The sequence below is a fragment of the Astatotilapia calliptera genome, chromosome 3 (genome assembly GCF_964374335.1).
Source record: "Astatotilapia calliptera chromosome 3, fAstCal68.1, whole genome shotgun sequence".
NCBI lineage: Eukaryota > Metazoa > Chordata > Actinopteri > Cichliformes > Cichlidae > Astatotilapia > Astatotilapia calliptera.
In genome coordinates, this window is record NC_137424.1 from 68,793,629 (window position 1) to 68,817,338 (window position 23,710).

General features: G+C 41.6%; 1 protein-coding gene across 2 annotated transcripts in view; it reads left to right on the forward strand.

Annotated features, from left to right (window-relative positions):
- The first annotated feature begins 6,965 nt into the window (after positions 1-6,965).
- The window catches only part of LOC113018111 (Fc receptor-like protein 4), a 66,361-nt gene continuing 49,616 nt past the window's right edge, over positions 6,966-23,710 (forward strand). Inside the window, exons 1-7 of one of the 2 annotated variants that reach the window (XM_080298956.1) lie at positions 7,022-7,072; positions 9,035-9,070; positions 9,239-9,490; positions 9,570-10,093; positions 10,208-10,293; positions 11,236-11,305; positions 11,982-12,568. In XM_080298956.1, coding sequence (XP_080155082.1) covers positions 7,042-7,072; positions 9,035-9,070; positions 9,239-9,490; positions 9,570-9,901 — 651 coding nt within the window. In that variant the 5' untranslated portion in view covers positions 7,022-7,041 and the 3' untranslated portion in view covers positions 9,902-10,093; positions 10,208-10,293; positions 11,236-11,305; positions 11,982-12,568. Of the gene's footprint in view, positions 7,073-9,034; positions 9,071-9,238; positions 9,491-9,569; positions 10,094-10,207; positions 10,294-11,235; positions 11,306-11,981; positions 12,569-23,710 lie in introns of those variants that run through there. The other variant, XR_013906406.1, reaches the window with a different exon arrangement.

The window sequence follows — 23,710 nt, forward strand, 5'->3', positions numbered from 1 at the left end:
CTCATTTCTAGAAATATGGACAAATTTATTAAACCCCCCCAAAATATGACTATCCAGAGTTGGGACCAGGAAGCAGAGTTGCAGTCTTACACGCCTCTCTGCAGCTTCTCTCCTCCTGCTACCCCCCCAAAAACCCATCTCCATAGAGACTGTGTCAGCTTCCAAAAAGACAAAAAACAAACTAAAAACCAGCAACAAACAACTTAAACATAAACAATCACAAAGAAAGAACAATACAGCATCCACATCTGAACCAAAGAGTAAAACAGTGAAATATGGATTATTAAATATTAGGTCTCTCTCCTCCAAGTCTCTGTTAGTACATGACTTAATAATTGATCAACAAATCGATTTACTCTGCCTTACAGAAACCTGCTTGCAGCAGGATGATTATGTTAGTTTAAATGAATCAATACCCCCGAGTCATTCTAACTACCAGAAATCTCGAAGCACAGGCCAAGGGGGCGGTGTGGCAGCAATTTTTCACACCAGCCTATTAATTAATGAAAGACCAAGACAGACTTTTAATTCATTTGAAAGCCTGATGCTTAACATTGTCCACCCCAGCTGTGAAACTCAGAAAGCAGTCTTACTTGTTATCATCTATCGTCCACCTGGGCCTTACACAGAGTTTCTGTCTGATTTCTCAGACTTTATATCTAATTTAGTTCTGAGCTCAGATAAAATAATTATTGTGGGTGATTTTAACATCCATGTAGATGCTAAAAATGACAGCCTCAACATGGCATTTAATCTGTTATTAGACTCAATTGGTTTCTCTCAAAATGTAAAAGAACCCACCCACCACTTTAATCACACTCTAGATCTTGTTTTAACATATGGCATAGAAACTGAACATTTAACAGTGTTTCCTGAAAACCCTCTCCTGTCTGATCATTTCCTGATAACATTTACATTTACAATAATTGATTACACAGCGGTGGAGAGTAGACTTTATCAAAGTAGATGTCTTTCTGAAAGCACTGTAACTAAGTTTAAGAATATAATCCACCCACTGTTATCATCTCCAATGCCCTGTACCAACACAGAGCAGAGCAGCTATCTGAACGCTACCCCAACAGAGGTCGATTATCTTGTTAATAATTTCACCTCCTCACTACGTACGACTCTGGATACTGTAGCTCCTGTGAAAATTAAGGCCTCAAATCAGAAGTACCTGACTCCGTGGTATAATTCTCAAACATGTACCCTAAAGCAGATGACTCGTAATCTGGAGAGGAAATGGCATGTCACAAATCTAGAGGATCATCATTTAGCCTGGAGAAATAGTTTGCTGCTTTATAAGAAAGCCCTCCGCAAAGCCAGAACATCTTACTATTCATCACTGATTGAAGAAAATAAGAACAACCCCAGGTTTCTCTTCAGCACTGTAGCCAGGCTGACAAAAAGTCAGAGCTCTTTTGAGCCAACCATCCCTTTAACCATAGCTGGACTGGCCATCGGGCATACCGGGCATTTGCCCGGTGGGCCGCTGGCGATTTTTTGTTTTTATGGGCCGATGGATTTTTTAAAAAAAAAAATTTATTTTTAGGGTGTATATAATGAAAGGTGTTGGATTGGCCAATTGGTCATGATCGACTCTGGGCTGGACCAATTACAGCCAAGGAGGCCGGATGCACCCTCCCTCTTGTTTAGCAATCACGTGATTTTCGCGCATTGCATGCCGGGAACTCGTGGCAAAACAATCCAAGTACCGCATCAAATGCAAGCATTTGCAGCACCGCAAAACGTTCAGTCTCCGGTTCCAATACCTTCTTGTTTTTTCTTTGCCGTACAAAAAAGGAATGTACAAAACAAAAGGAGAACAATGCCGGTGTTGTGCCAAAAAGTGATTGTCTGCCAAAAACTGATTTCCAATGTTTCTGTGTGTTTTTTATGTGTAATATCTTTATGTATGTTCGTAAATAGACTTCGGTGAACAGGGTTTACAAAGAGGTTATATATAGAATTAAAAAATTATCTGTTTTTCAAGTATCTTTACAACTCTGTGTTATTGTACTTACATTATAACCAATCCGCTCCTTTATCCCCACTTCAAATATTTTTATTGAACTATTGTAATATTTGCTGCCATTTCTTCCATCCTCTTGGCCAACTTACTCTTACAAAAGACATTTTTAATGTTAATAAGATTTTTTTTAACTGCATAAATAAAGGTTATATAAAAGTCACTGCCAAAAACTGATTGCGACTTCTACCTTGTTACACGAATGTTGTTTGTGGCTCAAGATGACTTTATGTCATCCATGAGGGATGCATTTGACATATGTTTCACATATTATAGCCCAACAAGTTACTTATAGCAGTTTAAATACGAGCAATCAGTTTTTTGGCAAATACCGGAAATCAGTTTTTGGCAGACAATCACTTTTTGGCACAACACCGGTCTGTACAAAGACAGACTTGACGAAAAGACAAAGAAGAGATACGAGGAAAAAATCAAAGGAGTGAAAGGGTCAGACCCTTACGAGCACACAGAGTGGACAAAAGACGTTAGCGTGCTGCCCGACTTTCACCACGCTGAGATTTATAATTATACAGTTCTTGGAGTGAGTGCATACACTCATGAAGTTTAGTAACTTCAGGTCACTGCAACAAGCCCAGGTACGGTTTACGGACGGATGGGTACAGGACCTTGAAATGCACCGTGTAGAACGAAAGACCATCGTACGAACAAAGGTAAGTTTACCAGTCTCACAAATCGTCGTCATAAATACACATTCGTTAACCGTTTATTAATATAACCTTTGAGCTCAACGGTAATTAATTAGTAGTGGAAATAATTTCTGGTAGCATCACAGAAATGTAGCAGTGACAATAATACTGTATGCTGTAATCGTACTGGGCAATTAGTGATACAAAACAACTGTTTTATCCTGTGAATAAAAGTATATGTTTTTGTCAATGTACCATAATAACAGAAGCGAAACGCAATATTGTGTTAGGACAATTCACTATTTATGCACAATAAATAAAGGAGCATAGCGCGACAATTTCTGTTCAGCACCAGACTTGCTTGTAACCTATATCACCAATTATGTTAAGAAAAATGACGTATTAATTACTACAAAACTCTGACCTTTGTGGGAATGCTTGGAGCAGACTAACATGTGAGCTGCTGGAGTGTTCTGAGACGTTATATTTGGTATATCCAGACCATCCATCGGCTCTTACTTCGGAAACATGGCTTAAAAAATTTCTCTTCAACGACGTAATCCGATAAAAAAGAAAAACGATCTCTTTACCCGTCGGCTTCCCTTGGCTGTCATGCGACCGGCTATTGCAGTTAATAATACAACAGCTTCTTGACATTAATGTACAGAATTCACCTGCTTGCTGCTACTACTGCACATTCACCCAGTGTATATACTATATATATATATATATATAATGTTCCTCCTCTACACCCCCCCCCCCCCAATTTTTGCACATGTCGAGGAGCGTGTCAGGCTACATTTCACTGTGTGTTATACTTGTATAACTATGCATGTGACAAATAAAGAACCTTGAACCTTGAACATTTTTTGGGTTTCTTTTTATCGCTGTGTAACTGAGTGTAATTGAAAGCCTGCGTGCGCTAGTAGCTCTTGCCACAAGTTCCCAGAATCCTTTGCGGTTTTACCCCTGGTGGGCCGGTCTCTAGTCAAAATGCCCGGGCCAATTTTTTGTCCCAGTCCAGCCTTGCCTTTAACGTTAACTAGTAATGACTTCATGAACTTCTGCACAAATAAAATTTTTATCATTAGAGAAAAAATTACCAATAATCATCCCACAGATGTAATATTATCTACAGCTACTCTTAGTGCCATTGATGTTAAGTTAGACTCTTTTTCTCCAATCGATCTTTCTGAGTTAACTTCAATAATTACTTCCTCCAAACCATCAACGTGTCTTTTAGACCCCATTCCTACAAAACTGCTCAAAGAAGTCCTGCCATTATTTAATTCTTCGATCTTAAATATGATCAACCTATCTCTAATGATCTGCTATGTACCACAGGCCTTCAAGCTAGCTGTAGTTAAACCTTTACTCAAAAAGCTATCTCTAGACCCAGCAGTCTTAGCTAATTATAGGCCAATCTCCAAGCTTCCTATCATATCAAAAATCCTTGAAAGAGTAGTTGTCAAACAGCTAACAGATCATCTGCAGAGGAATGGTTTATTTGAAGAGTTTCAGTCAGGTTTCAGAGCTCAGCACAGCACAGAAACAGCTTTAGTGAAGGTTACAAATGATCTTCTTATGGTCTCTGACAGTGGACTCATCTCTGTTCTTGTCCTGCTAGACCTTAGCGCAGCATTCGATACTGTTGACCATAATATCCTATTAGAGCGATTAGAACATGGTATTACAGGTACTGCGCTGCAGTGGTTTGTATCATATCTATCTAATAGACTCCAATTTGTGCATGTAAATGGAGAGTCCTCTTCACACACTGAGGTTAATTATGGAGTTCCACAGGGTTCAGTGCTAGGACCAATTCTGTTTACATTATACATGCTTCCCTTAGGCAGTATCATTAGAAGACATAGCATACATTTTCACTGCTATGCTGATGACACCCAGCTCTATCTGTCCATGAAGCCAAATAACACACACCAATTAGTTAAACTGCAGGAATGTCTTAAAGACATAAAGACCTGGATGGCCGCTAACTTTCTGCTTCTTAATTCAGATAAAACTGAGGTTATTGTACTCGGCCCTGAAAATCTTAGAAATATGGTATCTAACCAGATTCTTATTCTGGATGGCATTACCTTGGCCTCCAGTAACGCTGTGAGGAACCTTGGAGTCATTTTTGACCAGGACATGTCCTTCAACGCTCATATTAAACAAATATGTAAGACTGCTTTCTTCCATTTGCGCAACATCTCTAAAATTAGAAATATCCTGTCTCAGAGTGACGCTGAAAAACTAGTTCATGCATTTATTACTTCCAGGCTGGACTACTGTAATTCATTATTATCAGGATGTCCAAAAAACTCGCTGAAAAGCCTTCAGCTAATCCAAAATGCTGCAGCAAGAGTACTGACAGGGACTAGAAAGAGAGAGCATATTTCTCCTGTTTTGGCTTCCCTTCATTGGCTTCCTGTTAAATCCAGAATTGAATTCAAACTCCTGCTCCTCACATACAAGGTCTTAAATAATCAGGCCCCATCTTATCTTAATGACCTGGTAGTACCATATCACCCTATTAGAGCGCTCCGCTCTCGCTCTGCAGGCCTACTTGTTGTTCCTAGAGTATTTAAAAGTAGAATGGGAGGGAGAGCCTTCAGTTTTCAGGCCCCTCTTCTGTGGAACCAGCTTCCAGTTTGGATTCGGGAGACAGACACTATCTCTACTTTTAAGATTAGGCTTAAAACTTTCCTTTTTGCTAAAGCATATAGTTAGGGCTGGACCAGGTGACCCTGAATCCTCCCTTGGTTATGCTGCAATAGGTGTAGGCTGCCAGGGTTAGGGTTATGATGATATTTATATTACAAAATAATTATTAAAACAGGTAATTAGGATGTGGTTAGTTTGTGATATTACCCATTTTTCTGACCTAAATTTATTGCTTTTGTGCTTAAGTTTGATTACCAGGCTGGTGGGTTTCACAATTTCCCAAGCACTTTGCACATGACTGGGTGGCATTAGCAGTTTATATCCTGTGTGATTTATGTATTTGTTTTGTTTTGTTTTTTTAACAAAAATGTCAAGAAAAACTCTATTTTGATTAGACTGAAGATTTAAGCTCACTGGGCCCATCTGACTTTCGTGTTTTTTAAGTGGGCTACAGCACAGACTCTGGCTGGTTTATCAGAAGTAGTTGCTGATGTTAGGTCAGATAAATCTACTGATTAAATGTAAATTAGTAGAGTAATGAGTTTGTAGAGAAATGTATGAAGTCATCACTAGGTCTTAAATAATCAGGCCCCATCTTATTTTATTGACCTTGTAGTACCATATCACCCTATTAGAGCACTTGGCTCTCGCTCTGCAGGCCTACTTGTTGTTCCTAGAGTATTTAAAAGTAGAATGGCAGGCAGGGCCTTCAGTTTTCAGGCCCCTCTTCTGTGGAACCAGCTTCCAGTTTGGATTCGGGAGACAGACACTATCTCTACTTTTAAGATTAGGCTTAAAACTTTCCTTTTTGCTAAAGCATGTAGTTAGGGCTGGACCAGGTGACCCTGAATCCTCCCTTAGTTATGCTGCAATAGACGTAGGCTGCCGGGGGATTCCCATGATGCATTGAGTTTTTCCTTTCCAGTCACCTTTCTCACTCACTATGTGTTAACAGACCTCTCTGCATTGAATCATATCTGTTATTAACCTCTGTCTCTCTTCCACAGCATGTCTTTATCCTGTCTTCCTTCTCTCACCCCAACCGGTCGCAGCAGATGGCCCCGCCCCTCCCAGAGCCTGGTTCTGCCGGAGGTTTCTTCCTGTTAAAAGGGAGTTTTTCCTTCCCACTGTCGCCAAAGTGCTTGCTCATAGGGGGTCATATGATTGTTGGGTTTTCCTCTGTATCTATGAAGCGCCTTGAGGCGACTTTTGTTGTGATTTGGCGCTATATAAATAAAATTGAATTGAATTGAATTGAACTAGCAAAACAAACTAGAAGCATCACTGACAATTGCTTGTATCATTATAGACTTTAGGGGAAAACATCGCCCTCTAGTGGCCATATATATAAATGATGTGGGAGAATAAATAAATAATAAATGTTTCATGACAGTTATGAAATGTATTCAGATTATCTTAAAACACTCATGATCTTCTGGTCTTGTGTGTTGGTGTGGCAACTTTAAGCCACAGCATTTTATTTCAAAGTATTTCCAGAAAAAAAAAACTACACTTGAGCTTTTTTCACTGATGTGAATATTTAAATAATTCTATTCACTTCTGTCTTTGGACAAGGCATAACATGAGTTACCTCCTCTGTGTTTGAACCAATAGAAAGCTGGTGCTCAGAGGAAGAGGGCGGGCTTTACTTGGTGTCAGTGACAGAAATGAAAAAAGCTCAAATGAGTGAGAAGGACGATGAAGGAAACATCTGTGCTGTGTCTGCTCTGTAAGTAGAATCTCTGTGTTTGTTTGAATTCTTGTACTTTGACTGTCTGCTCTCCTGATAACTGATGATGGAGGAGAAGACATGAAAAACAAATCAGGCTGAATCTAAACTACAGGATGAAAGGTGTCGCATATAATCACACTGATTACTGTTCAGCTGAATGGCTGATGTTTACAAAGAGTAAAAATGTAAAATGTAAAAATTGTCATTGAATGGAAAACAGGCCCAAGTTTGTCTTCAGCACTGAAGCCAAGTTCAATTCAAATTATTGAATATCAAGTTCTGCATCAGATTAACTTTAACTAGTGATGACTTCATACATTTCTCTAAAAACTCATTACTCTACTAATTTACATTTAATCTGTAGATTTATCTGACCTAACATCAGCAACTACTTCTGATAAACCAGCCAGAGTCTGTGCTGTAGCCCACTTTATAAACACGAAAGTCAGATGGGCCCAGTGAGCTTAAATCTTCAGTCTAATCAAAATAGAGTTTTTCTTGACATTTTTGTTAAAAAACAAAACAAAACAAATACATAAATCACACAGGATATAAACTGCTAATGCCACCCAGTCATGTGCAAAGTGCTTGGGAAATTGTGAAACCCACCAGCCTGGTAATCAAACTTAAGCACAAAAGCAATAAATTTAGGTCAGAAAAATGGGTAATATCACAAACTAACCACATCCTAATTACCTGTTTTAATAATTATTTTGTAATATAAATATCATCATAACCCTAACCCTGGCAGCCTACACCTATTGCAGCATAACTAAGGGAGGATTCAGGGTCACCTGGTCCAGCCCTAACTATATGCTTTAGCAAAGAGGAAAGTTTGAAGCCTAATCTTGAAAGTAGAGATAGTGTCTGTCTCCCGAATCCAAACTGGAAGCTGGTTCCACAGAAGAGGGGCCTGAAAACTGAAGGCTCTCCCTCCCATTCTACTTTTAAATACTCTAGGAACAACAAGTAGGCCTGCAGAGCGAGAGCGGAGCGCTCTAATAGGGTGATATGGTACTACCAGGTCAATAAAATAAGATGGGGCCTGATTATTTAAGACCTTGTGAAGAGCAAGATTTTGAATTCCATCCATCCAATCATCTTCATCCGCTTTATCCGGGGACGGGTCGCGGGGGCAGCAGCCTAAGCAGAGAAGCCCAGCCACCTCCTCCAGCTTATCCGGGGGAACACCAAGGCGTTCACAGGCCAGCCGAGAGATATAATCCCTCCAGTGTTTCCTGGGTCTGCCCCGGGGCCTCCTCCCGGTGGGACATGCCCACAATACCTCACCCAGGAGGCGCCCAGGAGCCATCCTTGTCAGATGCCCGAACCACCTCAGCTGGCTCCTTTCGATGTGGAGCAGCAGCTCTACTCTGAGCCCCTCCCGGAATTGCCGAACTTCTCACCCTATCTCCAAGGAAGAGGCCAGCCACCCTTCGGAGGAAGCTCATTTCTGCCGCTTGTATCCGCGACCTCAGTCTTTTGGTCACTACCCACAGCTCGTGGCCATAAGTAAGGGTAGGGACGTAGATCGACTGGTAAATTGAGAGCTTCGCTTTTACACTCAGCCCGACGGACCGGTGGATTTGGATTCGCTGAAGGCTTTTCAGCGAGTTTTTTGGACATCCTGATAATAATGAATTGCAGTAGTCCAGCCTGGAAGTAATAAATGCATGAACTAGTTTTTCAGCATCACTCTGAGACAGGATATTTCTAACTTTAGATGGAAGAAAGCAGTCTTACATATTTGTTTAATATGTGCGTTGAAGGACATGTCTTGGTCAAACATCACTCTAAGGTTCCTCACAGCGTTACTGGAAGCCAAGGTAATGCCATCCAGAGTAAGAATCTGGTTAGATACCATATTTCCATAACTCCACACAAACAGTTTGTCAGCTGTTTGTGTGGAGTTGTTCTTTATGTTCACCTCAAATCAACCTGAGTCTCATTTCTCTTTAGTTCTGATCTCACTGCTGAGCTGCACAACAAACCAAGGTCAGTAACTTTCTTCTGTCACAGTTTAAACCTGAGAAATGCTCACTGATATGACCTGATTGAGTTTCAGACATAAAATTGACAAAGCAAAGTGCATTTTTAACGACTGTCTAAGACAGAAGTTATAAAATATGAAATATCAACAGTTTTTCATTGTAACCCTCACAGCTCGTCTGACTGTGAGTCCCAGCAGCTCTCAGTTCTTTAAAGGAGACTTTGTGTCTCTGAGCTGTGAGGAGGACGACAGCTCTGGTGGATGGACTCTGAGGACCAAAAATAAGATCACTCAGTGTGGAGATGGGTGGGGAAGATGGTCTGGTTCTTCCTGTGACATCACTGTTTTCCCTCAGGACAGTGGCGTTTACTGGTGTGAGTCCAGAGAGGGTCCCATCAGTAACATGGTTAACCTGACAGTCACTGGTAAGCTGAGTGTGTGGAGTTAGTGTTGATGAAGCTGTGTGTAAATGGATGAAATGCTGTAGTTTGTCTCTGTGTTGAGGTGGATCAGTGATCCTGCAGAGTCCTGTCCTCCCTGTGATGGAGGGAGATGACGTCACTCTGCTCTGTAAAACAAAGACCACTCCCTCCAACCTCCCAGCTGCTTTCTATAAAGATGGCTCCCTCATGAGGAAGCAGCCTACAGGTCACATGACCATCCAGCATGTTTCCAGGTCTGATGAAGGCCTCTACAAGTGTGACATCAGCGGTCATGGAGAGTCTCCATCCAGCTGGATCACTGTCACAGGTGACACACTCACCTGTCTGTGTTTCTGCAGCTTTCAACATTCACAATGTGACGACAACTTAATGACTGTGTTTGCTTTATTTTAGGGGAACACACCACCACACCTCCACCTACATCCACACCTCCACCTACATCAACACCTCCACCTACATCAACACCTCCTCCATCACTGTCCTCCACTGCTCTCTCTGTGCTGTCATTTCTTAAATCGATCTGTGGGTTCTTACTGGTGTTACTGGTTCTGTTAGGGGGACGATGTGTTCACAGGAAAACTGAAGGTGAGACTCAGACTTTGTTTTTCAAAGTAAATTATTTTAATGTGATATTCACTAATATGTTTCTCGCAACATGAAACAGTGAATTATTTCTCTGTTCATTCTGGCTCATTTCAGATGATGGGGGACATGTTGGAGATGACGTCACGTACAGTCACAGAAAATCACAAGTCATCAATAACAGCCAATCAGAAGAAGCAGAGGTAGTGTTTGATATGCTGTGTGTCCAGTGTTCATGTTGAAAGAAAAGATAAAACTCGGTTAAAGGATCTCTGTGAACTCACTCAGCTTAAATTAATGTGCTAAACACAATTAAAACTCCTTAAATATTCCTTGTATAATATGTATTGTCCACATTTAGCTTCATCCCCAAAATCTTTCTTCCATACTTGACATTAGATAAGAAAATAAATGAATAAATAAATGCATTATTACTGTTATTACTATGACTCTGAATTTAAATATAAATGGATGAGTCACATTTAAAGAATTAGGTAGTAACATGAATGAATGCTAAGTTTTAATTGGATCAGCTATATTACCACAGGTCATCTTCATGTTGTCTACACTGGTTTATTTTTTAATTCTTTCCACTTTGGAGGTTTTTCAGTTTGTACATTTTCAATTTCTTCCTCTCAATCTTAAAGTGATGTCAGTTTTTATTTTTAGATTTTCTTGTTTGGGGTTTTCTAGTCACGTTGCTGTGCATGAGTCACACAACTGCATTAATACAATAAGTCATTATGTACAAAATCTCATACAAGTTCAAACATTGGTGACTTTGACCAATGATTCAGATGTGAAGCTTTCTGAAAATCTTTTTAATGCAAAAACTCAGAGGTCAAATATGATTTCTGAATGCTGAATGAATGCTGTTCTCTGCATGTTGGGCTGTGGGTTTTTCAGCCTGTGGTTAGTCTGTTAACAGAAACTAACAGCTCTGTGGTCGTCATGTTTCCTCTGTCAGATAAAAATACTTCAGCTGCTCAGGTCGTCATGCAGGACTGCTACTGTACAAACAGAATCAAACATTGTTGTTGAAAAATAAGTTTGTTTTCTTTTAAAAACACAAATCCATTTTAATATTACCACTTTTATAACTTGTAGCACTTGCAGTGATGTCCTCTGTGTGTTTTATTGGACAGAGAGTGATCCAGCTGTTGCCCTGAGAACTGAAGACATCAGTTATGGACAAACAGCTGTCTGACCAAACAGGTACAGCTGCTGTTTATTCACTAAAAGCAGAATAATTCTTTTTATTTTCCACATTTAGTAAAAACAGTAAATAAATATCTGAGGTCGTTAGAGACCTGCAGGAAGCTTTCTTCTCCACACTGAATCAGGTCTTAGCTCACTATGCTAGTAAATAACAGTTTGAAGTAAATCATCAACAGCTCAGTGAGAGAAAACCGAAAGTAGAAAAGCACCTTTAAAGAAATCCAAGGTGAACAAGATGATAACTTCAAAATGTCAAATCATTGATATGATGTTATGAATTATAACTGTTACTACAGTAATGCTTTACTGTTATAAAGAATTTTGCAATCAGTTTGCAATCAATTCATGTTTACAGTGTACAAACAACAAACATTTGCATCACTTACTTCATATTTAATACTGAAACTTCTTCAAATTCCCCAAAAGATTCAGCTTATTTTAAATTGAACTCACATAAATGAAGCTTTATCTTGAGTTAGTTTCTCCTGTAAGTAGTTTGATCCTTCAGAGACAATGTCTGCCTCACCGTCTGAACCCTCAACATCAAATGTAAATTTATTACCAATGTCTTTAAATCCTCTCCCCATTCTGTCTGTTTACTTCACATAAACACAACAGAGGGTTTTAGAGTTGCTTATTCTTCTCATGTTGAACTGTGTGTGTTTGTGTTCAGACTTTAAACCAGAGCCACTCTACTCTTTACTGATGTAGTCCACCAGTCCAACGGCACCCAGCGGCTGGTCTCTAACTGGTCCACACGGCCTATCAGACACGTCTGTGAAGGTTCTCAGTCATCCAGGTCATCGTTGTCTAAAGAGCTTGCAAAGAAAAGCGTCTGGACTTCTTTAAGTTGCTTGAAGACGTTTCACCTCTCATCCGAGAAGCTTCTTCAGTTCTAAGGTCAAATGGTGGAGAGTCCCAGATTTAAACCCAGTGGGAGTGACCCCCATGAGGGTCATGGACCCCTTATTGGTCCTACCTAATCACATTCCTGGGAAGGATCTCAAAACTGGATTATAGACAGCAGACAGTTGGTGTCGTAAACCTGTGCCTCTGTTCAAAGGTGGTCTGAGATGAACAACCATCTTTGAACAGATACGGTCAGCCCAACAGACATGTTTAGTTACTAAAAGTAACTAAAATATAAAAGTATTGTTTTGAATGCCCTCTGTAACTTTGCTTTGTGTGGCACCGTGCAGTTGATTCTACAGCGTTGTCCTGCTTCCTCTGCAGCATCAATAAACTTTGCTGTCACATGTTGTTCCTGTCGTGTGGTTCTGTGGGTTTCAGAAAGAGCAGCGATGGAAACTTTGAACAGTGTTTCTAACTGATACACACCTCTGTTCAGAGCAGATAACAAAGAACAGGCAAGCGGCTGAACCTCAACCACAGAGTAAAGACAGAAGGAAAATCATTCAGTGGTTGAAAAGAACAAAGTGCATGTGTGTGTTTGTTTGAAGAGTTTTAATTCATTAAATCTGTAAGAATTTTCTCCCTGGCTAGCTTTGTGTTAGCATGCTTTTGTGCAGATGTTTGCACAGAGTCAAAGTCACAAGTCACGATTTCTTTTCTGTCCTTGAAGCAGTTTACACTTTACCATCACACTCTCAGCCTCTCGTGCTACAAAAACAAAAGTAATATCTCCACTCAAAAGTTGCAGACCTCACCTCCCTGTACACGAACTGACATCAGCTGATTGTAGCATTAAGAAAAACACATCTGATAGATTTTTAATTCATTCATTGCGCAGATAATTGAAGAGCCTTTGTAATGCAAGTAGCAAAAGTAGCACCACAATTGTAACATTATTACTGAATTTACTACAGTAGTGTGTAGCATTACTATATTGCTCTAATGTAAATGCATAATTTTGGAAGGCATTACACCCAACATTAAAACACTTAAATCAGGAGGTGGACAGTATTATTTTCCCTTTGTGCAGCCTTCATGTTCTCATCTGAGGTCAGTGCTGCAGGGGATTTCATTTGATGTAATACCAAAAGTGACCACTAGTAATTAAAACAACACAGTTTGGCATCTAGTTACAGAGGTTACCTAAGCTCAGGTGATATTTTAGGTGTTAATTTGGAATATTTGTTATACATTTGGAATCATACATCTGTTATGTGTGTGTGACTGTGTATTTGCAAGCTTTGTGTCTAGAAATGCTTTTCTAACTACTCAAGATGAAACTATGATCTGGTGCTGCCATCTGCTGACACTGAAATGCTCCAACAAACCCTGTGAAAGTGAAACAGCTGTAAGTTGACATTGATACATAACTGTGTCCAGTTTAAGTCTTTATATGTTTGTAGACTCCTGATATTCACAGTCTACAATCCAAATGGGGGCGCTCCATCTCTGGGCTGGGGCCCTGGCTGGGCCTCGGGGCCTTGGGTCCTGGTTTGTGTGTTGCCGGGGTTGTGGGCGGGTGGGTGCATGGGAGCCCATCCCTGGCGCAGGGTGCCGCCGGTGTGTCGAATCGCCTGTGGGGCTCTTCAACCGGTGGGGGAGATTGTTACACCTTGCAAGAGCTTTCCTCCCCTCAGGAACTCTCTGCAGGAGGGGGAGATACAGGAGAGGTGGAGGAAGATCTCAGCCTGGGTGTCTATTGTCTCATGTAGTCTGGAAGACGAGTGGATGGTGGGGTGGGTGCAGTTTTCTCTGTGGTGGGGTTGGGTGGACTGTCCCGGGCTCTGTGGGGCCGGGGGGCACTGCCGCGCTGGGCCCCGGTCTGGATGGGCCTGGGCCCCCTTTTCCCTGGCGGGTCGCGGAGTGTGGGAGTGCCTACTGGGGTCAGCGGGGGAGCTGGCCCCAGGGAGGGGTCACTGCCCCTCCCTTCCTTTCCTCCCCATCTCCAGCTGCCTCCCTCCTCCCACTCCACCACAACCACCCACACATGCAGGGCCTTGGAGTAGGGGTATGTAGGGGTGGGCACAATACACGGAGTCCAAGTTACCATCAGGGTGTACACCTCACCCCTGGCTTCGTTGCCCACCTCTCAATTTTAAATACATGTAGACATTGAGGGCTAACAGGAGGGACTATGCGCTTACCTGCTGCTCTCTGGCAGGTAGCTCCATGCCCTCCTGGGTTTTAATTGCACCTTAGAACACACATGCATCAACACTACAATGAGCGGGTGGAGGGAGGTTTGGAGTCTTTTCTCACCCCCGTTCTCTGCGGCCTGCTGGGGCGGGGGGGGGGGGGGGGGGGGCTGGGAGGAGTCGGCCGTCCGGCTGCGGTCTGGGGTGTGGGGCCTCCCTGCTGCTGCGGAGTCGGGGCGGTCTGCCTCTCCCCACCGCAGGGAAAAGGGTAACACCACCTGGGTCTGGGTGCAGTTCCCCCCTCCAGGGGCAGGGGTACCTAGACCCGGTATGTAGAGTATGCTTGGGGAGTGTGATCGTGTATACAGCGTCTCTTTATGTCTGTCTCCACGTCGGTTGAGTGTGAAGTGCGCATGAGAGCATGAGGGTGGGAATGTATGTTTGTATCTATATGTCAGGTTGGGTATCAGACGCCACCTCTCTGGGGACATCTCGGGCCTTCCAAGGTTTGGAGGCCTATCTCCACCCACCACCACTTCCCCTGCCGGTGGCGGACTCCCTCAGGTGTCGGTGCGTTGGTGGTTCTTTGTATCTGGGGGTGGGCGTCCGGGTACACACCGGCTCACTCCTTGGCGGCTGCTTATTGGGGCTCGCTCGGGCCATTTCGGAGGTGGGGTGCCCCCGGCCTCTCGGCCTGGGGCTCGGTCACTCAGGCACAGCTGGCTGCCGGCGGAGCCCACGGGCGCGTCGCTGCAACTCCCCCTGGCTTCTGCTCCGCAGCTGCCGAATGAGCCCTCATCTGGGACTCTCCTCAGCTCTTACTGGGACAGTGGCGCGGCTGCCCCTCTGTTGGTCTTCCTTGGTCTCTTGTGTTCTGGGGGCCTCTGGATGTCTGGAGTTTTGATCTCCTCCATACCCTTGATACCATAAAGGACAGGGCCGTGGCTCCCCACACTCCCTAGCAGATCATTACATGGAGAAACCTTTGGAATGCAAGCATGCTGATCCACACAGGTATGCACACATGGGTATTCACAGACGCGGACTACAGCTTTCTTGGCTGCTGCCTCAAAGCACACTGTGCGCTGTCTATCTTGCGTGCTGAACAATATCGTCTATTATTTAGTAACTATTGATATTTATGACTAGGTAGTTTATTGTGATGGTGCTTTTTTTTCTATTATTATGTTGCTCTTTGTTGTTTGCTGTCTCCTCTGTTTGTTTGTTTTTTTTTTTCTCCATACAGGTGACCCAGGAGTTTGTTTTTTTTGTGGTTTGTTTTTTTTCTCTCTTCCCCCCCTTCTCACCGTCTCTTCTCCCCTTAGGTTTTCTTTCTTTCTCTCCCCCTCTTTCTTTCATTCTTTTCCCCGTCCTATTAAAAAAAAAAAAAAAAAGATGACAAAGGATGAACTGAAACTCCGCCATCACGTGATGTCACATGCTGCTGTTTCTGATGTCACTTAAAAAAAAAAAACAGCTTCATTTGCAGTGTTTTAATGAATAAAACAACACATTTCCTTTACTGTCATATTGCTTCAATAACTACAGACCTGTAGTCCTCACCTCTGTAGTCATGGAGTGCTCTGAGCAGATACTGTCTGAGCACATCAGAGGCTACCTCCCTCTCTCGACGGCCAAGTTATCTTATAGATGAAATCGGTCCATGTAGGATGCTATCACCATCACCCTTTACAGAGCACTGAGCTATCTAGAGAACAGGAGGAGTTATATGATGATGATCTCTGTGGACTACAGCTCAGCATTCAACACCATAATCACAGACATCCTCTTATACCAGGCAGAAGTTGAGAATTTGTCCCGCTGGTGGTCAAAAAATAATGTGTTAAAACAAAACAGCTCATAATGTTCTCCAGGAGACACAGATGGGTCCACTCCCCTCATTATAAATGGTGAACAGGTTAAATGTGTCTCCTTCAGGTTTCTGGGCAACCACAGCATCACTTATCTCATGTGGACCCGCAACACAATCACCATGATAAAAAAAAGCCCAGCAGCGGGTGCACTCCCCCCATATCCTGAGGAAGAGTAACATGGACCAGAAGCTGCTGCTGGTCCATGTGGAGAGTGTGTTCTCTTACTGCCTGGGTTTGGTGAGCAGCGACCACAGCTGAATACAGGAAGGCTGCCCAAAGATCACTGACTGCCTTCTGCCGACCATGGAGGCCATCAACAGATCCTCCTGTCTCAGGAAAACCAGGTCCATGAACTGCAGTCATTCAAACTGGAAGCAGACATGCCAAGTCTCTCTCATTGGTAGGTGTGCAGTACTGTGCCAGCTGCCGTGGTTTTACTCCCAGCTGCTCTTTAATGTTTCCTTTCCATCAGCACAGAGGCTTTGCTTTTGATTTAGCTTAGCAACTCTGATAGACAAAGTTGCCATAAATTAAATATTTTATTCAAATCCTATTTTATTATTTTTTTCTGTTCTTACTCATTTTCCATCTCTATTTATTTGTACTTTTTTCTTTCTTTCTTTCTTTGCCCGTCCTGTCCTGTAGCAATCAGAATATTGCCCTTAGGCCCTAAGGTCAAGAAAAATGCCCGACAGATCTATTTTTTATTTTTATTACAGACACATCCTTGTGAGGGTATTTTGATGTATGCTTCCTGCCCAGCACTAGGTCACACACACACACACACACACACACACACACACACACACACACACACACACACACACACACACACACACACACACATTCTTACTTACATACAGAAGTTCACACATATACATACAATACACATATACATCTTAGAACCATGTGGGCGTTGCTTTGCTGTGATGTGTTTTGTGTGAACTGTTTCTCAATAAAAGGCAGCGGGAGGAGGCCGGATTTGGGGTCATTTTCGTGGTGGACACAGGCCTCCCTTGCAAGTAATCGATCGATCGACTGTCTTGTTTTCTTCATGATGAATAAGTCTCTAAAACCAGCGGGGCTTGTGGAAACACAGACCCAACAGGAACCACCAATGGCTGCGAGCATCAGCCACCAGCAGGGAGGTGATGGTCACGTCACGTCACTCATAATCACTCACAAGCAGTTAAGAGGCCATGCTATGAAGCTCAGTTCACTGACAACTTTCTAAGTCACCAAAATTGCTAATTCATGTTGCTGTATGTATATTTTTGAACCAGCAGATGTGATCACTTTTTTCTGTTAACCCATAATAGAGTCATTAAAGAACCAAACTTCATGAATGTTTTTTGTGACAAAGAAGTATCTGTTCCAATCACTCTATCAGAGAAAAATCAGAGTTTTAGAAATAACGGGACACTCGGTAGAGCCATTATATTATACTGTTTACAAGTGTATGTAAACTTTTGACCACAACTGTATATAAAAAAAGAAAAAACACAAGGGCATCATAATAAAATATAATAAATAAATAAGGGGGGGAGGGCTATGGCCAGTAAGGATAGGGATGGTATTTCCACATCTTCCAAAATGTTGCACAGGGAATGGCAGCAATATAGTCAATAGTAGCGACAGAATGACTGTATAGGAGAAGTCTACTCACACTCTTAATTTGTATAAAGAGTTCTGACAGCCCAGGTAGCAGCTGTTCTTGAGTCTGTCGGTTTTGCACCCGATGCATCTGAACTTTTTTCCAGAGGGCAGAATGTTAAAGAGGTGGTGGATAGGGGGTAGTCTTTTATAATTGCTCAGACTCTGGAGAGACATGTGATTAGTCAGTATGAAAGTTTTTGATCAATGCACATGGACCAAGTTTGTCAGCTTGTCTAAAAGAATGTCTAGAATAATGGTATTAAAAGCCGAGCTGAAATCAGTGAAAAGCATCTTTACTGAGAGTCCCAGGACTCTTCAGGTGATGCTGAGCAGAGTGGAGGGTGTTGGATGCCCTCCACTAAGACCAATACTTTCTACTGCTATTTTGTTTTTGTTTTTTATTTTTTTGTGTTACTGCTATAGTTGGTAATGAGACAACTGCTATAGTGAAGCATGAGAGATAAATGAAAATGTCCTTTCCTTCATTTTGTGAATAAAACTATAAATAACAAATATTGATACAAGTATTTCATTTTGCAGTATTGTGAAATTCAACGTTCAGAAAATGTCATTAAGTCTTTTTTTACAATGTAAAGTTTTTGTAATTTTTTTTCATTTTTATTATTAAGATGTCCTTAAATATTATACTTTTTTTCAGATTTTAACTTGTCAATTCTCTGCATTTTTTATATATAAGAACCTAACATTTTACAGTGCTCATTATATATATACATTCAAACTTTGAATCATACCATTTTTAAGCAAATCAGCAATGGTAGGCAGAAACTGTTCGAGAAATTTGATGATTTCAACATCCTGTTGTAAAGAATAAACATTCTTGCTGTGAAGTTAACACAAGCTCAACGTGTGCCGCTTCTATTCTTTACTACAGCACAACATGTTGCATGCAGAGGACACTAGTGTCCTTCAGACTTGGTGAAACAACATATACATGCAGTTTTATAATTATTGTGATAAAAAAAACACTTTCTGGGTCAAATTTGAACTTTTATGTTGTGTACAGATGATCTGGAGACAGAATTGAATTGAATATATTTTGCGGCTCTGGCAACAGAATAGACAGACTGTTCCCTGTTTGTGAAGGACTGCTAGAAAAGTTTAAAATAACTAATTGTCTGTCCTGAATCAGTCTTATTAGGTGATGTTCAAATAATGGTATCATTCCAGTGTTTTCAGTGTGGGAGAAAGTACTCAGGGCCTTCAAGTTACACACTATGAAAGGCAGCAACAAGTTCAACATTCAGAAACCTAAAGTTTGTATCAGCAGCAGAATGGACCTAAAAATAAATGTTTGTTTCAGTTCTATGAAGCTTTGAGTATTTTGGATTAGTAGCACTGCTGTGTTTGTTGCATCATATTGCTGTGATTGTTTATATGCTTTATATATTCTGAGGTAAGTTGATCTATAGTGTTACATCATATTCTATAAGGATGTTATGTGTTTGTAGACTTTCTGCCCAGTTTGACCCATTTAGCAGAAGTCAGCCTGTTTAAGGCTCTGATATCTATTCTCTATGACTTAAAGCCGAATATTTTGGGCTGCTCTGGCAACAGTAGAGGCCATTTAGATCGTAATATGTCTCAGTTGTGTTCTCACCAGGAGGGCCAGTATTCAACCAGAACTTCCGCCAATACACCTTAGATGAAATTGTGAACTTGGTCATCAGTGTGGCTTTTAGGTCTTCATGCTCCTTCCCCATCTATTATAGTGTAAACTTCCACGATTTTCCCAAATAGCAAAGGAACCAATCAACAAGTCCACTGTCTCTCTGGCCATCTCCAACATATTCTAATATAAAACTTAAAACATTGTTCTTCTGATGACAGCTGGGATACCTTGTTTTTACTCTTAGCCTATCCTAAACTTAACTTAACAGCTAAATTTCCAGCCATTTCTCTTATTTGTCCATGTCATGACCACCTCTTGATAATATGGCCCCTCAAAATAGATGTTAGAAATCCTTCCCATTGGATCAGTGAAATTAGAAGAGAGTGCAGAAACTGAAGAGAAGTGAAGAAAATACAAACCTCTATGTGCAAGGAAATGAAGGATTTTCCGACTCATGCACCACCAGTCAAAAGTTTGAAATCAGCTTCTCATTTCACGATTCTACTTAATTTTTATGACTATTTACATTGTAGATTCTCATTGAAGGCATCAAAACTATGAATAAACAAATATGGAATCATGTAGTAAAACCAAAAAAGTGTGAAAGAATTCAAAACATATTTCATATTTTAGATTCTTCAAAATAGCCACCCTTTGCTTTGATTACTGCTTTGCCCACTCTTGGCATTCTCTCGATGAGCTTCATGATATAATCACCTGAAAGAGATGCTTTCCTAGAGATGCTGAGCACTTGTTGGCCCTTAATCTTCACTCTGGGGTCCATCTCATCCCAAACCATTTTGTTTAGATGTAGATCAGGTGACTGTGGAGGCCATCTGGCACAGAACTCCATCATTTGTGGGTCTCATTTAGTCTTATTTAAGAAAAATCACTAAAACCAGAACTTCACTGGCACTCAATAATGTGGAACTGCTAAAACCACTTTAATTTTCTCCCATCTCATTTACTGTAAGTCACTTTTCTCATAAAATACTGCTTAAATCTCAGTTGTATAGGTAGCATTTCTCTACCCATTATCTCAACAATTCATTTTTGTAAATCTAATCCCCTGGTCATAGATAGCTGTTAATAATGTGCTCACTGATTTGAGATTTGATGAAGGATGATTCAAAATATAGTATGGCTGTTTCTCTAACGCTAAATAGTAAGAGCAAGCACATAACTGTGGTTTTGCAATAAAAAGATGCAGAATGGTAATGATGGTTTTCATTTTCAGAGAGGAAACAGAAATGAACAGGGTGTGTTTGCAGAAGTTTCCACATTGCGTGGCACGGCCACTCCATTAAACCATCACCTGATCCTGCACTCGATAAAGCTAGTTTGAATTTCAAATGTGAAGGCAAATGTCATTTCAAACTTCTCCTTTCCATCGCAGTCTAATTTTACTGTTGCCTCAGCAACCATGCTTTATGTAAAGTATGAAACAAAGACTTTGGTGAAGGTTTTCTGTGTTTAAAAAAGCATTTACGTAATGCACATTCATGACAGTCTGCACAGTTTTCTACCAAGGAAATTGTTATATGATATTTAAAAGCATTCTTCACCCTCCTTAATCCTCATATATGCCTCTTAGAATATCACGATGTGGAAGATGAACTTTATGTTTTCATTTACATTGTCACAAATCACAAACAAAGACTTATATGAAACTGTGAACATTAAAAATAAAGCAGGTGTAAGGCTTCCCTTACCAAAGCTTGAAGCTACAGCCATCTGTTATCCTGTTTGCGCCATAGAATCAGTAGTGACAGTCACAGTGTGAGAGCAGCGAGCAATTGCTAGACTCTGATGTTTACAACTGTCCCACATTCACTACTTCTGTAGGTTTGTAAAAGAGAATGCCAATAAACTAACTGCATGTTTTGTTTTGTTTTTCTGGATAATCCAGTGATTCTGACCTCTGTAAATTTTGTTCTGAAGCTTTTTTAATGTTGTCAGACAAACATGATACTGATGAAGCAGATATAAACTGATAGACTGCATTGTGTCGGTTGGTTAATAAACTGGCTCTGTTTTCTAAAAGGTAATAAAAGTAGACACAAACATGCCTGTTAGATTTGTATTGTTGATTGTCATTTATGCTTAGAAATATTTACTTCTATATGCTTAGAGTTTTGTAATTAGTTGTAGATTGGTAGAGGTTTTGATCCTTGATAGTCTGCAAACTTTGTGTGTATTAAACAGCACTTTGGGAGCATGAGAGGTCATACCGTGTCTTATTGTTTTATGGTAGGATTAACGTAGTTGCGTCTGTTCTAGTCTAAGTGCTCTTTGTTTAGATGAACTGCAGGACTTCCTCACCGTGTTATCTAGGATGAACCATCTAGGGTGAGGGGGAGGCTACCCTCTTCATGACCAAGGATGTTTGACCCTTTGATCAGCAGTCCCCACACACACACACACACACACACACACACACACACACAGGCAAGGTACTCTTTGTGTATGTAGACGTCATATGTTAATGAACTTATGCATATTCATGTAACCTCAATAAAAGGATAGTGTATGGGAGGACGGACGAGAGCTACTGGGGTCAAGCGAAGGGACGGCGCTCTGTCCAGTCTCTCCCGTGCACGAGTACCATGAAGAACTTTGCCTACTTGCGTCTTGCTTGCAGTGTAATTATATTGTCTTAACGTTCCAGCGAATAGGTTCAAGCTACAAACCTAACATTAATTGGTCCTTCGATGCCGGCTCCCTGGGATCGCATTCACCGAGGGGGGGGAGGCACGCTGAAAGACTGACGTCAGCCAGGAAGTTCCTGTGGATTCGCTGTCTGTCTTTCTCCTCGATGAATGGCGATCGGCGGGATTCAGGCTGATATTACACGCTAAGCAACGCCAAGTAAGTTTAAAGAGGCCGACTCTATAACCGTGTCGTGGTGCAGTCTCCGCCATTTTGTGAGGCGTTGAGAAGTTCGCTGCTTTGTGGAGCGATAACTGGGTTAGTGTCCCGAAAAAGAAGTTGTGGTTAAATCGCCCAAGGGTCCCAAGCGTCCGGTGTGTGTCCGGTTTTGAAATCGCCCTGGGTGTGTGTCCCGAGCGTCCCTTCATTGGGTTTTGTCGCGCGAGTGGGTGAGCGTCCCACAACTGGGTCAGGGTCCCGAGCGGTCCGGTGTGAGTCCGGAGTAGGCCTATTTTGTGTTGTTGCCATTGTTGTTGTCGTCGTCGTCATTTTTGTTGTTGTTGTTGTGTGAGTGTGTGCGGAGCAGAACACGTGGTCTGTAACACCGACTGTTGTTGTTATCATGGGTTTCTAAGCAACCAAGAGTGAGTTAGAGGGAGAAAGACGTTTGTGCTGGACTTTGCTCCTGGCAGCACAAAGTATTTATGTATAAAAGAGAGAGAGCGAAGGCTCCACAGCTGCGCGGGTGCACGCGAATGCGGTCGCGCGGGTTTCACGCGGACCTGAGCCGTGCGGTTAATCGCAGGTTTATAAATGGAAGAGATTCAAATGTTAGAAGTTTTCAGAAAACACACCAGCCTTGAAGAGTGTGTGGAAAAGGCCAGCCCACATCAGCAGCTGTGCTCTGGTGGGTGGCTTTCCCCCCACCCCTTCCTGACACAAAATGTTAACAGCCTGTGTGCCAAACCATTGAGGTGGATAGTTGTTAAAAGTAACCTACATTAAACTTGTGGTTGCTTAAATTCAGTACAATGACATGTGAGGAGAAGTGATATAGGTAAATATTTAAACTAATGAAGTGCATAGAGGCACTTGACCTGTGTGGAAGACTGTCGTCTTATTATGAACCATTGTTGAGATGTAGAGCACACCTGTGAAAACAACTAATATGCTCAACCCTGTATGAAACATCTAAAAATACATGATGGAGAAGCTGTGTTGAATATGAAAGTGTAAGACTTTGCCACTGTGGGCAGAGCATGCAACTACTGTGTGATGTCGCGTTGCAGTTTTGTTTTTGTTTTTTGAGCTGATGAGCAAGCTACACATTATCAGATCAAGAGCTGTCTGAGAACTACTCAAAGAGAGGGAAACAGAGAGTGTGCAGCGTTTCCATGAGCAGTTTTTCTGCACCTTGACTCGTGTGTGTGTGTGTAGCATCAGCATCATGTTTTTGTTTATTTGTTTTGTTGGATTAAAAATAATTAAATAAACTGGTGATCATGCTTATGGATCACCATGGCACATATCTCCAGCCATATGGTTT